At 35.5% G+C, this 18,457-nt stretch overlaps 1 protein-coding gene across 10 annotated transcripts in view; it reads left to right on the forward strand.

Annotated features, from left to right (window-relative positions):
* The window catches only part of LOC145246571 (cytosolic phospholipase A2-like), a 594,967-nt gene that overhangs the window by 459,117 nt on the left and 117,393 nt on the right, over positions 1–18,457 (forward strand). For all 10 annotated transcript variants that reach the window (XM_080108182.1, XM_080108180.1, XM_080108179.1 and 7 more), the window contains one exon: positions 17,454–17,535. In XM_080108182.1, the coding sequence (XP_079964308.1) occupies positions 17,454–17,535 (82 nt within the window). The remainder of the gene's footprint in view (positions 1–17,453; positions 17,536–18,457) is intronic.

The following is an 18,457-nucleotide window of genomic DNA, read 5'->3' on the forward strand; positions in this document are numbered from 1 at the left end:
AACTATTTTCTTTACGTTACAGGTGTCACGCTCATGCATTAATTCCATACTAATATAACTTACTGACCCAACGGATCACGGGTAGTCTAATATATATATATATATATATATATATATATATATAAATGGAGATAAATTTACGTGAGGATATAGAGGGATAGAAGGTAATCAACATTAAAATGTGGTTCAGGAAGAGAGAAGTGAAAAAGAAAGAGTAGAGGGTAAAGTTAATTGAAAGGTTGAGGAGTAATAACATATAGACGAACAACAAATAAACAAAAAAATTTGGAATAAAGTAGTTGAAAATAAAGCAGTAAAGAATAAAAAGGTGTAGAAGAGAATCATGCATAGCCGAATAGTACAACACCCCTCCCCCCTGCTTTGAACTTATTAACTTTCTCTCCTCATTAGTTTTAAGTTTCATTCTTTCGCTCTTTTCTGATTTACATTGGCCATGGAAGCTTACTTTGCCAACTGTCCCGCTTCAAATTTAGTTCTCTACTTTTAACTCTTTTCCATTTGAACCCTATATTTAAAAAAACATTCATATGCCTCTCTGCACAAGAACTACTATTTCCATGGATTGGATTTTACTCCCGCATTTCACTACAGGATTTTTCATTCCTTCTCTAACTGCGAATATTTTTTAAGGGATTCTAAAGAGTATCTTACGGAACTCTTTTTGGACTTACTAATCCCCCCACCTATTGCGAACTTTTGAATACCACTGGCTGTTTACAACCATACACATTGATCTATTCACTTTCATTTTATCTATAAACTTATACTTTGTTTTCAATTTTCTTTCTCAAATGATTTAAAAAATAGATACTTATTTATAGTTACTTTTGCTAACTTTTTCTTCTGAGAAGAGCCTTTCTTTGAAACTCCATGGGATGAGGATATCTTCTTAATTGGTCTTGGTGACGTTTATGTGTATGTTTCGGTCCTAGCACGATATATACCATATTACCGATTCTCTTACTGATCAAACCCACATCCCAGAATCAGGTGTTATTTTTGTAACTTTTGAAGAAAACTCTCTAGCTCTTGGCATGAAACGTTTACTAGGTACGCAACCGGTCACTGGTGATCTTGACAGTTTTGGTAAGAGTTTGTAAAAAACGGATGTCACCTTCCTTGCAAACATAATTTTCGCTGGTGAGGCCACTGTTGGGGTGTTAGAATTAGGTGTAATCTTTTACACGTGTAGGAATTGTTGAAAGGCTTCATCTGTTTGGGTTCCTTGAGACTTCTTCAGTGCTCTTTTGAGAGTATCTACAAAGTGTTTCGCTCGCCCTCTCAGGGGCGGTGTGTCTACTATTTTTATCAATCATGTGACCTAGGTATTTTATCTCGTTCCTAAGGATGTCACACTTAGCTTCTTTCACTTTAAAACCGAAGATTTGAATTCTACTTAAAACCTCATGTATGTGTTTGCGATGCTCGGCTGTGAATTTACTGGCAATGACGATGTTGTCCAAGTAAGCACAAGTAAAGTCGAAGTCGCCCAGCATGATCTGTTGAAAAATCGCTACCTTGAGCATGAAAGCTAACCTCTCAAACTTGTAGAGTCCCCTGTGGGTATTGATGCAGAGAAGTTTAGAACATTTCTCCTCGACGTAAGTACGTGTCACTTAAATCCACCTTAGAAAATATTTTACCACCGTTTAGTTTGTTGAATACCTCCTCTGGTGTGGGTAGGGGATTGTGGTAATCTTTAAGAGCTGCATTCAGACTCGTTGAGAAATCCGCGCATTCACGAATCTAACTTGTCTTTTTGGTCACATATATGGTCGGGGCTGCCCACTGGCTGGTGCTGACTTTCGATACTATTCCAGCCATTTGTAGCCGATGCAATTCCTTATCGATTTTCTCAGTTGCCGCAAACGGGACGTTCCGCTTCTCCTTGAAAACGGGTAGAGCGTTTTCTTTCAGTTCGAATCTGGCCTTGGTACATCTTCCGAAACCCGATGAGAAAATTTCTGGAAATTTTTCCTTTAACTCGTCCTTCAGTCTTTGCGCCCCCGTAGACGAGTCTTCTTCATGGCAGAATTTGTTGATAGGTTGGTCCCAAAATTAGAATCGTTCAATCCAATCCATTCCGAAGAGGTTTTCGAATGTCTTATGCACATAAACTTTCACTTTTTGGTAGTACCATTTAACGTCACAGGGAGTGTCAGTTCTCCCTCAAATTTTACTTCATCGCCTGTGATAACTCGAACTGACTTATTCGTCTTATGCACTGTTGGTTTCTTCAACTTTTTCTATATCTGTAGGTTCATAATGGGCAGGTCTGAACCAGACAACTGTAATTCCACTAGCTTATTGAGGATGTTGACCGTAACGTATTTCCGTCGGTTGCTCTTGACTTTCGAGTCGAATCTTGTTTGTCGAACCCTGTGGTTTTGGTTCATTTTGCAATGCGTTGCTTTGTGGCCTTTCCTGCCACAGACACTGCATATTTTGTTTTTGTAAAAGCATCCAAAGGACCAATGTTGTCCACTGCAACGGTTTCACGGCCTTGTAGGCGAATTCGGTTCGGAGATTGAATGGTCACACTTTGGTTGTGCTTAGTTTTTCTCCTCGTTTGTTTGATTTTTCTCATGAGAGTAATCATTTGGTCTGAAACTAGTCCTTCGTACATATGACACGCCTAATTCCTCAAGGATTCGTGGGTCGCTCTTTACACGTACTACTCGTTGGCAATCCCCGGCCAACTTCTGGAGAGTGAGCCCTTGTTCATTTTCGAGTCTAGATATGACTCATCGTCTTATTTCTGCATCTTTTGCTGAGACGAGACCTTGTGCAAAAATCAAACATTTAAAATCGTCCGCTGATAATTCAACTAGCCAGAAATCGTACCATTAGGCGCGAAGGTGAGATAGTCTTCGTTGTCGCGTTTTGACAGGTTGAAACACTTCCATTTCTTATGAAAAAGCATCTCGTTCCGGTCTTAAGATAAGAACTTGACCGCTTCGAAGAAATCCAGCTCGCTCGTCTTTCTGAATAAAATATAGTGACCGAACTTACTGTGTTCTGTGGTTCCTAAGTTTCGTAGAAGTAGGCGAACATTTTTGGCACCACTCTTTCCAATATTTAGGTCCCTAAATGTCATAAATCATTCCACTCTACTTTCTTCCATCAAACAGCAAAATTTTGAAATTCCCTTACTGCTCCCTGCTTTCTTATATATATATGCATATATATGTATATATATGTGCATATATGTATGTACACATATGTATATTTATGTATATATTAAAAAAAAGGAGGAAAAGGTCTACCTTAAACCACTAACCTAGTTCTAAAACAGATCCTTTGTTCGATAAAATGCATGCCCATTGGCTGATAGGAAGGGGTGCGGTAGATACTAGAAAGCTGATTGGCTAACTAAAATCCTCAACAGAAGAGGACCGTATAAAAACGAGAAACAACCACAGAATTCGCGCATAAGCTTGACGAATTCTAGAGTGGATGAAACGCCGAATATTCAGTGTAGCTTAATCGCCATATATATTTTATAAATTACTAACTAGCTCTACCTTCGTATTGAGCACCTTTGAAGTAATACTTAAAGTTTACGCATAAATCTATACTTTCGTATATTAATTTTATGTGAATAAATGAAGTAGTTATATATATATATATATATATATATATATATATATATATATATATATATATATATATATATATATATTCCTTTAATCTTCTCTCCAAAAAGGGGAAAATGGGAATAGGAGAGGAAATGAAACCGCAGCGCAAAAAAAAAAGTAACTCAAAGACAACGAAATCATCTATGGGGCTAGTAACTTTTCTCCTTTCTTTTTCAAAGCTGTATCATTTACTTAAAAACCCGTCTTGTACAACGAACTTTAGCACGGACTCTTTTTCTAGTCTGAGTTGTGCTCATTCACTATATCACCTTAAGATCTTGGTGACTATTCACGTTCGACTTAGAAAACCTTCCATTTGTAAGCAAAGGGAATGCCTCCTGGGTTTGAACGTGATTAATCTCTAGGGTATTCGACCATAATGCTGTTTTATTTTAATCGTTTTCCCACTTTTTTTTCTCCCCGTAAATTGAATAAAACGCAATTTTAATCGCTTTTTCATTCTTTGTTTTAAAAATTCTCTCGATCCAAAAAGTCGCGTAATTAGAATATGGTCCAAAATAATTCAAAAGCCCGAAATCCTATTAGAATAGTAGCAAAGCAACCAGGCCTTGCACAGATAGATGGGTAAACACAAACGAAAAGTTTAAACTCCTGTCTCTACTTTACATGTCTAAGCCAATAAGAGGAAATAAAAAGAAAGCTGACACAATAAAAAGAAAGCAAATATTAAAATATAATAAAGTATCTTGAAAGAGATTGAACACACACTTTAACTTTAATTCACTTCAAACAAGACACATTGTCAGGGAGAGGGTTGAGGCTACTATGAGATAGGGGGCAGATTTATAGGAGGGTTGTCCTAAGTAAGGAGCTTAGCAGCAAGATGTTTGTATACATAACATTTAAATTTCTGCAAGTGGGTACTGCCAGCGATTCAGGGACGGGGAGAATTTCTTGAACAAGGGATCATTCGATCTGTATTCGAATGCTCTCCCACTGGACGATATTTCTAGATGTCAATAATTCTGTTTTGGGGGGGTAGGAGAAATGATTTGGTAAGATTTTATTATTTCTCTTGGCCAGTGTAACGTAAAATATTCCCCTATAAAAATGCTTTTTGTCTATTAGAAAGACTATTTTTAGGATCGATTTTTTCCATTTTCGATAGTTATCGGATGGATTTCAGTACAAACCATATCTAAGAACACTGCCAGACATATAAATTACCTCAGTGTGAAATTTGCAGAAGATTGAGTCAGTCGTTTTGGGACCTATGAGGAAGGAACTCACACACACAAACACACAAACACACACACAAACACACACACACATACAAAGTAACTTATATAATAGCGGAGATTTATATAAACTACCGAAAATGTTTGATTTGAGACCTGTCTATCAATAGGCGAAACTTCTACTTCCAATCTTCTTATTTGTTGCAGATAACAAGAACCATAAAAATGTCTTTGATCTTTAGTGAAAGAAACTGTTCCCATGTGTGTGAAGACGGCGGCACACTTATTATTTAGTTTTTATAAAAATAGATGATAGAAAATGCGAATGGTTGACAATATTTTATCTATCAGAGTCAATGATGGTTAATAGAACTACTGGTTCCGAAATGGCAAGGTTAGGTGTGTGTGTGTGTGTGTGTGTGTGTGTGTGTGTGTGTGTGTGTGTGTGCGTGCGTGCGCGCGCGTGTGCGGAGTTTGTCCTTCTGTTAGGAGCAGCAAGGGGCGACTAGCTTGATTTCGGCGTGTAAACCTAATGGATATTGCACTGGCTACCATTGTTATCATAACGGAATGTATTCAGATGAATTTACTGCAGTTGTACTTTTTCAATATACCTTGTCCCACCCAACTATCAGCAAAATCCTACTCCTTCTCTGTAGAAGTCCTGATATGTCGGAAGATTTTCTACTCTGATAGCGCTTTGCCATCCCCCACCTGGAACGATTGCTTTTGGAATTCTTTTTCCTGGTCCCTGTTTCGCTGACCGTACAAACATGCATCAATTTGAATCTAATGTAAACAAACATCTTGCTGATCAACTTCCCGCCCATGTTGTTCTACTGCCTTCATCTCCCACTAACTCCCCAAACTTTTATGCGTCATGTCACAGTAACCTCTTACGCTTCAATGGCAACATGCCTTGCTTGATATGAATGAAAGTAAATGAAACAGAAGTTTAAAAATTCACCACTAAATGGAAACTAACTTTTTCCTTTAAATTTTTGTCCGATTTAAAGGATAGAATGATTTCAAGAAGTATGTCTTACAGTCTTTTTTTATTTTCTTCGAATTTAGACCTCATTTTTGAAGAGTTCAGGACTCTAGTGAATCTTACACTCTATCGCAATTTCTTTTTTTTTTCAGTAGTTGTAGGTTCTGTGTAAGGTAATGTCGCAAATTGACAAACAAATAAAGAAAAATCCGGGTCGGCATTTTTTTCTTTTCTAACAAAAGTTTGTTTTTTATTACCGTCACTTTCGGAACCACTTAAAAAATCCTCTCGCTGCCACGTTCTTATTTTATCTGGTAGCGTTTCTCGTTCGTTCGACCGCATGCCAGAGACAGCCGAACCATTCTCGTCTTCGACTTTATCCGTCCATTTTCTTTGACGTCCACTTTGCTTCTGCCCCGAGCACGTGGTGCATTTTTTTTCCTTTTTTCCTCGCGCGCACTTCCTAATTTGCATATACCCTTTTTCGGTTGCTGCTGCTGCCAATCTCTTTGCAGCCAGCCATCCTTCCCTGCTGCCGATACATTCCCACGCGCTCATATACACTATATTACATCTGCATTTAGACTTTTTTCGAGATGACAATTTAAAGGTAGGCATCCTCATTCTAATCGCCATGTTCGATTTAAGGTCCATTTTACATGCATCACTTTAAGAAATCATTTCTAAACTAACCTGATATTTATTTACCTTGCTCTAGTCTATACCTATCAATTCTTCAAATATTTTATTGGCCCTCGCCTCTTGCTAGCACTTCTACCTCAACTCTTCTGCATATACTAATCTAAAAACTCTAATCATCAAAGTTTTTCTTTATTTGAAAGTCACCACTTATCAAGGCCCGAAGGCCATTCGTGGATAAGGGTTTATAAATGTAAAGTGGTAGTGTTGAACTCTTTAATGGAGTAGATTCGTTAGAATTTGATTATTTATGGGGACGACTCGACAAGAAATTGTTTACATTGGATTTGAAGGCTACAATGTTGTATTCAGTCGGAAAGCAGGCTAACGGAACAGTGTTTTACAGGCGGGCAGTTCTGAAAAAAATGCTTTGTTCATAGAATCTGCGTTTAGATTTAAGTACAGATAGAAAGTGGGAGAAATCTGATATAGTGGTTGTAGCTAGTCGAGTATTTTGTGAGTGCTTCACGAAGGGGAGGCCATCGACTAGAGTCCAGTAGAGCACTTGCCATGAAAATAGCGATAGAGCAGGAGCAGGCTTGCAACGCCTCTTTTGTAGGAATCAGGGTGCAGAGAAGGGAAAAGGGCATCATTTATTAGGTTTCGAATCGGGTTTGAACTTTGTCAAGGCAGAATATGGCCGGCAGTTTCCTGTTTTTCACACATTTCATTTTATTGTCCAATTTTAGTTTTCTCTGACGTCGTCAGATCTAAGATCTATATTTTATTCTTGTATTTTTATTCATAAGATCTATATTTTATTCTTGTATTATTTTCCCTGTGAATATTTGAATTGTTGCTAACTCGCCTTGTTCTTCATGTTTTTTTATTTTAATGCTGTGAGTATAATTAGTTTCACTTTAAACTATTATCTTTTGTAGACGACGCCAATTTGACAGTTCTGATTTTTTTTTTAGATGAGAGATTATTGTTTATGAAACCGCGGCGCAAAAAAAAGCAACGCAAAGACAACGAAACCATCTATGGAGCCAGTAACTTTTCTCCTTTCTTTTCCTAGATGGCGACCAACATGCCTGACGAAGGTCGTGGGCTACACCAATCGAAATGTTGTACAAATAACAATGAAAATACAAATAATAATCCGATCAAACCAAGTAATAAAGTCAATTTTACAATTCTGCTGACTCAAACTAAAATTCCTCGAATGCCCAAATTATTTTAGTTTGCGTAGTCATATCGTCGTCGTCGTCGTCGTCGTTGTTGACATCGTATTCTTCGCCGTCAATGGTGTAACCCCAGCATGGACAGGGAATTAATTGTAACTGTCGTTGGACGGAGAGTGAATCTTCAGGGCGTTTCTGAAATTCCTTTTATCGTCCTATGATGGACTATCAGCTCCCGAGAAATACAATAGCTACATTCCCTGATTGCAATAGCGGCAATAGTATTGCTTATACGTACAAGACTGCATTATTATGGATTTTTAAACATAATAGCCTTTCACCATCTGAATGGGTAATTCCGCAGTTTACCGTTCATTTGTTCGTCGTGTTTGACATCATAAAAACTTTCCGAAGAACTTTTTAGTAGGGCTGAGGGACCCGCGGCAAAAAATTGAACGTTTTTGAATAATGAAACGAACGGGCATCTCATATAGAGTATATTATTCATTTATCCATTCCGGCAAGTATATTAAAACCTCGAGAGTCGGCTCGCAACGCCAACGCTGCACGAGAAAAAAATATGTCAGCTGTCCAATTGTGCTTCTCTCTCTCTCTCTCTCTCTCTCTCTCTCTATATATATATATATATATATATATATATATATATATATATATATATATATATATATATATAATAAGCTGAATATCTGTGTGTGTGTGTATGATAGACGATCTATCGATATATATATATATATATATATATATATAAATATAAATATATATGTATATATATAAATATAAATATATATATATATATATAAATATAAATATATATATATATATAAATATAAATATATATATATATATATATAAATATAAATATATATATATATATAAATATAAATATATATATATATATATATAAATATATATATATATATATATATATATATATATATATCTTCCTTGCAGTCCACAGTGGAGAGCGAAAGAGAGAATATACATCCCACAAGAGATAGAAATAATACGTATAAATAGGTAAAAGATAAAATCATTTCTTTTTATTTGAATTATACTGAAATTGTACATATTTCTGATGAGATAAGTAACCATGGAGACACGCTGCTACTCAAAACTGAGTGGCGTAGTTGCGCCTCTGATATCTGGTTTATATCAAATTAGTGTTTTTGTCTGAAGCTATTGTCTGTAAAAAAAAACTTTGTATATATTATTAGAAAGAAAAAGCTTAATAACAGGAAAGTGGTGATTTTGAGATAAGTAGTTGCAAAATTGCTTAGTTTAAGTGTCCAGTTGCTTTATCGATGTTGAAACATTCGACCGAAATACTCATGTGAAACTGAAATCATTTCACTCAACACACACACATACACAAAAGTATATATATATATATATATATATAGAGAGAGAGAGAGAGAGATATTATTTCATGCATGTACATAAAGTGTTATGTATCTTTTTCAGTATTTAATTCAACATTGCTAAATACATGAGTAGAACTACACTCGTGAGCAAAAAAAAATGAGTCAAACAAATTTTATACATTCTATTGCACTAAAAGCTATATTGAACAAAGAACAATTGAACAAGGAAATTTAAACGAGACTAATAACACAGAACAAGACATTTACTTTAATAAATGTTTAATATGGAATCGCATTCCCTTTTGATTTCTTTAAAAGATCAATCCTTTTAGATATGTTCTCAACCAAAGTGGAACACTGCGAAGAGAAGATGCTATTCCATTCGCTTTGCACAGTTCCCACAGTTTGTCATTGTTCGAAAAAGTTCTTCCAGCCAATGCACGAGATATTATGGACCAAATATTCTCGATGGGGTTTTACCTGGCCAAAACATCACATCAATTGAATTATCAGACAACCATTTTTTGTGATTCAGTAGTGTGTGCAGGGGAATTATCATGTTGAAAAATAATGTTCTGGGATATTCCCAGCTTCTGGATACTTGGTAACAGTCCTGTTTTAATACGCGAATATATTCCTTTGCATTGATTGAATTCTCACGTCTAATGAGTTGTCCAACTCCTGCTGCAGTAAAAGTCCCTCATGCCATTATCTCTCCATTCTCGTGTTTAACTATCGTTTTTATGCAACTTGGCGAAAATCTTTCTCCAGTTTTTCGAATGCACCGTTCGGGAGCATCACTAACAGGACAAAGTTTTGATTTATCTGACCAGAAAACATCCCTGAACCAGTCTGTATCTTTTTTTGCTATACCACGAGAAAATCTCTTTCTATCATTGATGTTCTTCTTAGATAAAAATGGCTTCTTTTCATATCTTTTAGAAGAAAATCCCATTTCTTTCATTCGTTTAGATATTGTATATCTAGAAAGAGAATTTCCATCCCCTGTTTTGAATTCTTTGCTATGGTCAACATAAGTTTTCTTTTAATCCGTCAAAACAGTTAATTTAAGCCTGCGGTCGTCCTTAAAAGTGGATGCCTTAGGGCGACCAGATCCAGATTTCCTTTTTATCGAGCGTTCGACTTCGAACCTTTGACCAATTCGCTTCACTGCAGAAAGAGATGCATTCACATTTTTTTTTTTTTCTTAAAATATAAAAAATTTGCTTGTAAGTCATTTTGGACTGCCTTAATTCTGAAATTCGGTTTTTTATATCCTCACCAAGATTCGGTCTTACCAATTTTAGGATTCATTTTCCACTTATTATTATATGCTATAATAATAATGATCTGCAAAATAGAAATTTTCAGCTACAATGAATAAAAATTCATGGGAAAATATTGAAAAATCGATTTCTTCCTTCTTTCACCCTTGGCCCATTTTTTTTATGATAGTAAGTTTTGATGGTCGCGCGTTTATCAATCACAGGGGCACTTCACCTTTAATCCACCCCAGTCGTTGTTCATTTTTAGAGAGAATAGGCTACCTTTTTGAATATGTTAGAATTGGCTGCGATAAATGTGTGCGAGAATTATAAAGAATCTGATTGGCTAACTAGTAAACTCAGCAACACGTGAATATGTAAAACACGCGGTAACATCAATTCCGTGCAATAGTATTATGAGAATGAACTCTTGACCGGCAAACAATATGGATTTAGGCAAGCTCGTTCCACAGCAGATATCTTAACTGTAATTTCTGAACGTATATATCGTTCACTAGACAAAATCTGGGAGGGTAGAGCGGGAGCCCTCAATATATCTAAGGCTTTTGAAAGGAAAATTAGATCATATGGTATCATTGGAAGAATACATAATATAATTAAATCCTTCTTGAGTAAGAGAAAAATCTAGGTTCTCCTCGACGGTCGTACATCTAAACAATATAGCATAAAAGCGGGAGTACCTCGGGGTTTATCCTTGGACCTTTATTGTTCCTGATATTCATAAATGACCTCCCTGATAAAATTGTTTCTGAGATGGGTATATTTGATGATGACACCACTTTCTATAACAGGCACCAGGGGAAAGCAAATGAACACATATCTAAGGAAATGGCAGAAACACTAGAGGATGACCTCCAATCTGTAGTGGAATGGGGACAAAAATGGACGGTCACATTCAATGCTCCCAAGACTAAGCTTGTTTCCTTCAATAATTACAAGAAACTTTCTCTACCACCAATAGCAATGGCCAAGAATACATTACCCGAAAGTACTTACTGTAAACTCCTCGGCCGAACTTTTACAGGGAACATGAATTGGAATAGATACATTGAGAGCATTGCCAAGGCTGATGCGAAGAAGGTGGGATCTCTCTACCGTGCTAGAAAACTACTTACACCTGAACGTATCCTGTACCTCTGTAAGGCTACCATTTGCCCATGTATGGAGTACTGTTGTCACATTTGGGCTGGTGCATCTGCTACTTGTCTCTCACTCCTGAACAGGGTTCAAAAGAGAGTCGCCAACCTGATACACCTTGAACTGTCATCCTCTGTCCTACCGACGAAATGTTGCATCCCTGCTTGTTCTACAAGTATTTTAATTGTGAATGCTCTGACGAACTACAAGAACTTGTACCCCTTCGACGTGAATACCCCCGAAAAGTAGCTAAATCCCACCCCTTCACAGTAGAGATCCCTAGGTGTAAGAAGGCCTTCTACTCCAATAGTTTCTTCCCCAGAACTGCTAGACTTTGGAACTCCCTTCCGGGATTCTGCTTTCCCAACTGTACTGACATGCAGAAGTTCAAGTGTAATGTGAACAAACATCTTGCTACTCATCTCCCTTCATAATACCCATGCAACTTATGTCCCCGATAGTAACCGCCTTCTTCCAAGTGGCACTGTGCCTTGTTTGGGGTGAAAATTGAATTTTAAAAAAATGCCGTATATATTTTCAAAACTCAATATCAATGAAAAGTTTAGCCGATAAATGCAAGTGTAAACTAAAAACTAATATAAATATTAATATTTATATAGTAATATCAACCAAATAAAAAAAAGCTCAATACAAACAGAATAAAAGTTATAAGGAAAAGAAATTAAAAACAATTGTCAAGAAATCCTTATTCCGCGGAGTTTTAAAGTGTTATATCCTTACTTTAAATAAGAATACAGCAAGAAACACAGGGTTATGGGTGAAAGACAAAGAGGTTTATTTACAAGGGAATACATGTGACGGTTTCGCTTCATGTTTCAGTTCAAACTTCACTTCCGTTTTAGTGCAGCAACCCAGACCTTCAGAAAATACATTTTTAAAATCCTTCTTCAAATCTCCAACAAATCTTCCTGGCAGTTTGGGACTTTCAGATCCTGTCACATTTACTCTTTTGCAAAATGAGTTTATTGGTTTTTCCCATGAATTGAAAAGTATCATCAAATCTATACCGAATGGATTAGAATTTTTTCCAGGTATCACATACATTTTAGTTTTTAACGTCTTTTCATTCGGGGTCACATTAGTATAAAATTCTCCCTTAAATTTTAATATATTTCCAGACATTCCTCTGGCAATTTTCTTTGTGTTTTGCAGTTTTGGAGAACCAATTTTCTTCCATGTTGTTTCATCAATTAAGGATATGTCATTTCCAATATCCAAAAGGCAGTTTACTTTCCTGCCATTAATTCTAACTTCAATATAATTCCTTTTTTACCATACATGGACTCTTTTTTACAATCAATGGTCTTTATTTCAGGCTCACACTATTTCTCCTTTTTGCATACTGTTGACTTGTGTCCTTTACGCCCGCACTTATAGCATATTTTGCTTTTGAAGTAGCACTCTTTTGTGAAGTGATTCTTTCCTCCACACGTTTACAGTATTTTTTTTACATAGTGGTCACCTTGCTTTACCCTTTGTATTTTGTCAACATGTTTCTCTTCGATTCTAGTATTATCCTGTTTTAAATTTAACAGTTTCTGGCATTCCTCAGTAACTTTCTCTAAGGTTATTTCTATGTCTTGATTCATAATGGATACTATCCTAGAACGAATCTCTTTATCTTTCGAGGATGTTAAATCTTGCACAAATATCAAGCATTTAAACATGTCCTCTTTTAGGTCTTTCAACTTAAATAACTCGCATTGGGATTTACTCTCCCAGCATAGGCGATAAAGTATCAAATAAGCTATCCCGTTCCTCGAAAATGTTCGATAAAATTTCTATAGTCTCTTTAAAAGAAATATCTTCGGGTTTCCTTGGGAGTATAAAATTGGTATACTTGGTATTTTCATGGGAACCCAGTTTTTGAAACATTAAAATAATTTTTTCTTCATCTGACCAGGCCTGACATCGTTTGGAAAAAATATTTTCGTATCTCCGATAATATGCTGGAAACGTTAAGCCATTAGTTGGTTCTTCCGGAGTAAATCAACTATCCTTTTTTTCTTCTTGTTTCATTAATATTGTTTTTAATGCTTCATTTTGTTTTAACTCTTCTTTTTGTAAAAATTCCATCTGGTTTTGTCGAGCCGCCAGTGCTAATTGTATCATTTTTGTAAACTCGGCTAATTGTTCCATGTTGAAGGTTTTTTAAACACAGTAATAAAACAAGAGGTTAACATTACCTGCACAAAGCATTCAGTAAATTCACTGAATAGTTTTTTTTGTTTTTTTTAACCACAAAAAAAAATGTTCTTTTGTAGACAAGGTTTTTGCAGGGGGTTACACACACGAATTTGACACCGTTCCTTTCCACCGTATTTTTTTCTTCTTATGCAACAAAAGAAATTTGAAATGGACAGCTTTAAAAAATTGTTCTTTGCAATGCTTCGTGAAATGTCAGTTTCTCTTTTTTTTCAGTAGGACCGTAAAAGGCTGAATTAAAAAAATATATATAACTTATTTTTTGTGTGTGTCTTAGCTTTTTTTTTCAATAGTTGAATTTTTCCGTGCAGTATTTTTTCTCTTCGTTTTCCAATATGTTTTTGGCTTAAAGTTTCCTTTGTGTGAATTCGAATCCTGTCGCCATTTGTTATATCCTTAATTTCAATAAGAATACAGCAATCAACACGGTGTTATGGGTGAAAGCCAAACGGGTTTATTTACAAGGGAATACATATGACATAAGAGTTACTCGACATATTTTCTTATTCACTTCCCGCCTTTTTTCCTTCTCCGTCAGTCACGTGAGAGGGTTAATATATCTATAGTTCATTTCATCTATGAAGGGATGTTAGGTTATTCCATTACATCATAAAGAATACTGTTCTTCTCTTCAGAGGAAAGGAAGATATTAGCAAATTATTATTATTATAGCTGAGATAAGAATTTGCTGGTCATGGAATTAAATCAAACAGCCATAACGTTTTAGAGTATTCTCTCGAACAATAAATTTCCTTGTAAATTTTTAATTTAGAATCTTGATTTCTTTTCCTTTTTGATTTCTTTTTATATATATATACTCGGGATTTTTTTTATTATTCAAAAGTAATGGACTAGTGAATTCAACGAGGTTGTTAGATAGTGCTCAATAAAAAGAGCTGATAATACTTGTTTATTGTTATATAAACATGCTCACATCCCGCTGCTACAAACAGCCACTTGTTTCAATCAAACAACAGATATCATCAGGCAGCGACTTGACTATTCAAATGTTCAATGAATTCAATGAATTATTCATTGAACATTTGAATAGTCAAGTCGCTGCCTGATGATATCTGTTGTTTGATTGAAACAAGTGGCTGTTTGTAGCAGCGGGATGTGAGCATGTTTATGGCGGGTAGTAAAAAAAACTCTGAAAAGGTGCTCAATACTACTGTAGGGCTGAATATATATATTTTATTGCCGTTTTTTATCTGCTGAGTTACACATGTTTCCACTGTTGGAATCGAGTCAACGATCCGATAATTTCGTCAGCCTATACAGATTTGAAAGTTTATTATTGGGAAGAAGAAAAAATATATACAAATTCAAAAGCAATAGCGCCAACTCATGGAAAAGAAAAGAGAAAAAATATAAAAGATAGAGGAAATATAAGAGATAAAAAAAAAGTGACAGATGAGAGAGGTAGAATGGATTGCGGGTTCAATTAGAAACGAGACGAAGAGAAGAAGAGAAAACGTGTGAGAGAGAGGGTTGGGAAAGAAGTAAGGGATTGTGGAAAGATAAGGGAGAGGGAAATAATGAAAAAGTAAGTAAGCGAGTTAATAGATAGGCGGAGCCGAATTCGATACGGCATCTAATAGGAAGGCAAACCATATGGATTATAAACTGCATAAAAATATATACAAATATAAGAAATATTTAATTAAATTAAAAGAAATAATTAAATAAATGATAATTGAATTTAAAAATAATGAAAATAAAGAAAATATAGGTAGAGGAGATATATTAAGAATATTTTTTCCGGTTTTTGAGTCGGATAGGAATAAGAGAGAGTGAAAAGGAATGAGGGAGAGAGAGGGAAAGAGATGGGGGTGGAAACATGTGACAAATGTAGACATGTCAAAAGGAGCTAGAAAGTCGGTCAGCAAACATTTTGGGGAATGTGGTATCTCCATTGGGGTGGTAGTAATATTGTGTTAGAGATACGTCTATTAATTAAGAGTAGAGATGCGTCCTGTTACTTATTAGAAGCCCGGCGTAAAAGGAAATGAACTTAATGTAATGGATTAGAAATATAAATAGGGATATATATATATATATATATATATATATATATATATATATATATATATATATATATATATATATATATATATATATATAACAGGTACTACCACTCCGGGTCAAAATGAACCTAGGAGCAATGGTAATTAAAGGGTGGCTCCACACTCCCCAAAGCCCGCAAGCTGGGGCCTCACCACTGCATATAGTTTAAGGTCATATCCAGGACCACCACATCTAGGGAAGAGCTGCTAAATGTTTAACGAGTATAAAACAATGTCGCGTATAATAGTGCATAACCGACCCGTAAGACTAGAACATTCGTTTTTACACTAAAACAACATTGACGGTAAACCTCGGTCGCCACAAAACAACAAAATATGACTAAGATGAGAGAAAAATTCAAGTGAGCAGACAATAAGAGCGAACAATTGACTCACCGACTATTACAATACCATTTTCCCCCAATTTCTTCACTCTCGGTCTGTTTTTATTTTACGCCTCTCTTTTCCGACTACATTTTTTCGTGGAAACGTTTATTTTTCTTTCTTTTTTTTTATATTGATCCTTTTATGATAAAAAGCCTGGTCACGAATTCCAATTCAATGTTATGTAACGTGGGTATAGTCGCAGCTACAAACAAACAAGATAAATAAATCCGACTCGGCTTTTCTTTTTTTTTTTTAACATATGTCGTTTATTAGCGTTACCCTCCCGTCCCGACACCAGCTTAAAACTCACTTCTGCTCCACTACACGCTGGTCGTAGAGAATGATACGTCCATCTTTTCGACTGCACTCTTTCTTCTGACCACACGCTGGCCACAGCTAGCCTATGCTCGCCTTCACTTTAAACGCCTATCTCCTTCAGCGTCGACTTTGTTTCTCCCCCGGTGGTGTCTTTTTTTTTTTCTTTTTTTCTTTTCGCACCAGCTCGTGCACAATTTCTAATTTGCATACGCGTTTAAATGCTGCTGCTAATGCAATCGCTAGCAATCTATCTTTCGGCTGCTGCTGATATTTTCATACGCGCTGTTAAAAGAGTACTTTTTCCTGTCTTGACAGTGTACGAAGCCGCTTTCGTGGACGAAGTCATTTTCGCCCCTCTTCTCTCTCTTTCTCTCTCTCTCTCTCTCACTCTCTCTCTCTCTCCACTCTGCTTTTGTGATAGGTGCTCGACTTACCTTACTTATTCATACTTCCTCCCCTGTTAAACATTCACAACAAATACTCGTCTAGATACAAAAACTCTCAAAAATTTCCCTCGCTCTCTATCTATGTCTAGGACTAGACGAAAATTCCATGAACAGATTTTCTTTCCTAGGACTGTCTTTCTTTGAACCACAATACTGTGGGACTACTTTCGAGCTGACTATAACATGGCCGTTTTCAGGTCTAATGAAAATAAGTTCTTGTTGAACTGTCCTTTTAAATAATTAAATTATAGACAAGTTCCACCATTGCCGATCATCACGGGGCTGTCTCACAGCCTACCTAGAACTCATTAACTTCCGGGCTTTGATAAGCTAGGACCCCTAAGTAAAAAGAGCATATACGGTGTGTGCTGTTCCCGGTGTCTCTTCGATTCCCATAAAATATAGACTTTAAGGAAGTAATCAACAGAAATCACTTTATTTTCGTAATACTCGGTCCGATAGACAAACGTTTTATTTAATAAGTGATCTATTTCTGGTTAGAGAAATACTAAACAAATTTTCTCTCTTTTCAGGTTGAACATACGGCGTGTTTATTAATACACGTGACTGTCATCGGAGCTGTAAATGTCACCAAAGGTTGGGCCTCGGATTTTAGTAAGTAAAACATATATTATACACACGTGGTATTCACCCGGTGACGCTAGGGTGCATATATATATATATATATATATATATATATATATATATATATATATATATATATAAGCCTGAAGAATCCTAGAATGGATGAAACGCGGAATATTCAGTGTAGCTTAATCGCCATATATATTTATATTATATCTTACTAACTAGCTCTACCTACGTATTGAGCACTGTTGAAGTAAATACTTAAAGATTACGCATAAATTAATACTTTCGTACATTAATTTTATGTAATTAAATTAAGTAGTTATATATATATATATATATATATATATATATATATATATATATATATATATATATATATATATATATACGTGTTAGAACGATTAATCGGAATCGGAAAAATCTGGGCTTATTATCTAATGCCAAAAACGATTCCTTGAATTATTTATTTTGTTATTTAATTTTGTTTAAAACAAATTTTTCCACTGCTGGTAGTAATAATAAAATAAATATTCATTAATTTTAACTTCCAGTTAAACTAAAATCTATCTAGATCGCCCCTCACAATTGTGTTTTTACGTTTTTGAAAAAATATATACACCTTTAAGATGTGTTTTTATGGTTATCGGCACAAAATAAACATTTTCTAGTTAAATATTTAGAAGCATTTTTTTTTTTACATAGGCATCACCACTTATCATGGCAAATAGTCCACTTAAGGATAAGGGTTAAAGAGTGTACAGTAGACATTGGACAATATAGTAATCATTAGTAATGAAAATTTGGTAAATTTGATAACTTATATAGAACGGCTCATCAAGAACTTATTTACGTTAGACTTGAACACAACCATATTGTAGTCAGCCGGAAAGCAGGAAAACGGAAGACAATTCCACAGGCGTGCAGTTCTAAGAAAGAAGCTTTGATC

This window comes from Euprymna scolopes, chromosome 24 (assembly GCF_053919585.1).
Source record: "Euprymna scolopes isolate OS-2025 chromosome 24, ASM5391958v1, whole genome shotgun sequence".
Classification (NCBI taxonomy): domain Eukaryota; kingdom Metazoa; phylum Mollusca; class Cephalopoda; order Sepiida; family Sepiolidae; genus Euprymna; species Euprymna scolopes.